At 62.5% G+C, this 2,734-nt stretch overlaps 1 protein-coding gene across 1 annotated transcript; it reads right to left on the bottom strand.

Annotated features, from left to right (window-relative positions):
* Positions 1-373: 373 nt before the first annotated feature.
* Positions 374-2,515, bottom strand: VRTN (vertebrae development associated). The gene has a single exon (XM_027120827.1). It carries the CDS (start codon positions 2,513-2,515, stop codon positions 374-376), a length of 2,142 nt encoding a protein of 713 aa, XP_026976628.1.
* Between the last annotated feature and the right edge of the window lie 219 nt (positions 2,516-2,734).

The following is a 2,734-nucleotide window of genomic DNA, read 5'->3' as shown; positions in this document are numbered from 1 at the left end:
AAAGCTGAAAGCAGCTTTGGCTAACCAACCCTGCTTCGGGTCCCCACATACATACAGCTTCCAACACCAGCAAGGGGGCCCAGCCAACGCACTTGAATCAAAAGACTAAAACCAAGACACAATAACAAAAATAAGAATGGTAAACAACTGAAGAGAATATCTCTGGTCCTGTAGCTCTCTGCAGGGCGCCAAGATGGCTGATCTCTGGCTCTCTCTGCCCTGGAGCTGGGAAACAACACGAAGCTGCCCTTGGATTCAGGGTCGATGCTGTGAGAGCAAAAGGGATCCTGGCCAAGCCAGGGGGGTGCAACTCAGGTCTCTGACCTTCTCCAAAGTGGTCCTCCTTCCTCCCAGCCCCTTCCATACCTCCCCGTCAGCCATCCACCAGGGTGAGGCCGTCGTAGAGGGCGCGCTTCCACATGTAGTAGGTAGAGCGGGCGGTGAGGGGGAAGAGGGCGCTGAACTCCTTGTAGGAGGGGAAGCTCTTGGACTGGAAGCGCCTCTGCAGGAACAGCTTGGCCTGGGCCTTGAACTTCGTGGTGGCGAGCACGTCCATCACCAGCACCTGGCCGTCCCTGCCACCCGCCGCTGCTGCCACCACAGGGTGGCTGGACAGGGACCCACTGGGGGGCCGGCCCTGGGCCGTGGCCCCCTCTTGCAGGGCCCCCTCTCTTGAAGGCCCTCCCAGGGCCTTCCCTGGATCCTCTCCTGGAGAAGCCGCCATCTGCAGGGTCCCTGAAGGTGGGGCCATGGCAGCTGTCACATTCCTACCAGCTTCTTTCTCCCGTTTCTCCTCCGCTTCCTTCATGCCCCCTTTGCCCAAGCTGGGGGCCTGTATCTGGAGCTTGGACAGACTTCTGGGCCAGCCCCGGGCAAGACTCTTCCAGACCCAAAAGGTGGAGGGAGACAGGCTCGGGTAGCGGAGGCGGAAGCGACAGAAAGGGAGGTGCCCACTGAGCACCTGCTTGCGGGCTGCCCTGCGCAGGCGCCTCTGCCAACGGGACAGGGGCATCCTCAGGGGTAGGAACTCCCGGGGGGCAGGTGACCCCCCACCCGTTGCTTTCCCTGCCCCTTCTCCTGCCTCACCCTTCCAAGGGAGCAAGGCCTCTTCCCCAACAGATGCTGGCTGGGAAGCCCCGGCTACCGAGAGGGCTGGTGCAGGCTTGAAGCTGGGGTTTCTTCGGAGAGCCTTTCGGCGCCAATTGTAGTAGGTGGACCGGGAGATGCCGGGGAACCTGCGTTTGAAGCAGCGATAGGGTACCAGCGTATTCAGGGAGATGCAGTGCTCCAGGTACAACTTGGCCCGCTGCATTAAGACCACTCCAGGGCTTGACATGGCCGACGAGGAGCACCCCAGCCCCTTGGCAACCTGCTGCTCCGGCAGCTTCTCCAGCTCCTCCATGGCCAGCTCCTCCTTGGGGCCCAGGGCCCGGCAGGCGCCAGAGCCCAAGAGCTCGTGCTTCCAGGCATAATAGGTGGAGCGGGAGATCTCGGGGAACCTCTGGAGGAACTGCTGCAGCGGCACGACACCCCCGCGGTGGAAGCTGTCCTGCAGGAAGTGCTTGGCCGAGAAGCGGGTGGCCACCTTCTGCCGGTGCTCCTGGGACTGCCGCCGCCAGCGGTAGAAGGTGCTCTTGGTGATGCTGTAGCGCTCACCGAGGTGGGAGTAGCTGAGGCCAGGTTCCCGGTTGAGCAGCTCCAGGGTCTTGGCGAGCGGGGGCAGTGGGGCCAGGGCAGTGGGAGTCGGGGCCAGGCCGGGGCTGGTACTTTCAGCCTCCACCTCCTCTAGCCCCACCACGGGGGCAAAGTACTGGTGGCGGAAGAGCTGGCTGGTGAGGGGCTGGCCGGCCCACATGATGTGCAGCGTGGCGGGCATGTGGTCGCAGCGGCGGGGCCGGATGACGCGGTTAAAGTATGGCCGGATCTTGAGGTTGCGCAAGGGGTAGATGGAGTAGATGTTGCGCTGAAGGACGGAGGCGAGGGCGTACAAGTGCCACACGTTGGAGAAGCTGCTAGGAAAGCAGGTGGCCTTGACGTCCGCATCAAAGATGGCCTCTAGCGTGGTGGACGGCAGGCTGGTCATCTCCGGGGACTCCTCAGAGCACAGGGAATAGCGCACGGCCTGCAGCATCACCTTGGAGTCAATCATGCCCTGGAGGTAGTAGTGCCGGTGCAGCAGCATCTCCACCACCGTGCGGGCCCGCAGCTCCAGGCTGAGGCCCGCGTTGCCCCACAACAGCATGCTGGCCGCCTCGAACAGCAGGCTGCCCTCGCCCTTGCACACCAGCGGCAACATGTTCCGGGGAGCATCCTCTGGGTACAGGCTCAGGGCCACCGAGTCCACCTCCAGCACCTGGGGGCCGGGGCCTCCCTCCCGGCCGGTGGGGAGAGCGAAGGAAGACAGGACCTGCTTGGCCTCCAGAGCAGCACCAACGAGACCCTCCAGGCCCTCGGACTCCACTGCCTCCTGCAGCTCCTGCAGCACCTGCTGCACCAGCTGCTCCCGGGATGTCATCCTACCAGGGCAAAGGAGAGAAGGCAGAGGTCAGCCAAGGCACCCAGATGATACCCAGCAATGGTGCCTTATCCACTCCTCTGCCTCCTCCCTCAAGATCTATCTATTCCCATCCCCCCATAGCAGGTAATGGCTACGTGCCTCCTGGGGTTTGTTTAATTACTCAGTGGTACAAAGGAAGAGCTTGGCCTTAGAGAATGGCTTTGAATCCTGGTTCTG

Source organism: Aethalodelphis obliquidens, unplaced genomic scaffold (assembly GCF_003676395.1).
Source record: "Aethalodelphis obliquidens isolate GAN/ISIS:26980383/991018 unplaced genomic scaffold, ASM367639v1 scaffold21, whole genome shotgun sequence".
Lineage (NCBI taxonomy): Eukaryota > Metazoa > Chordata > Mammalia > Artiodactyla > Delphinidae > Aethalodelphis > Aethalodelphis obliquidens.
This window is presented reverse-complemented; position numbering and strand designations above follow the sequence as displayed.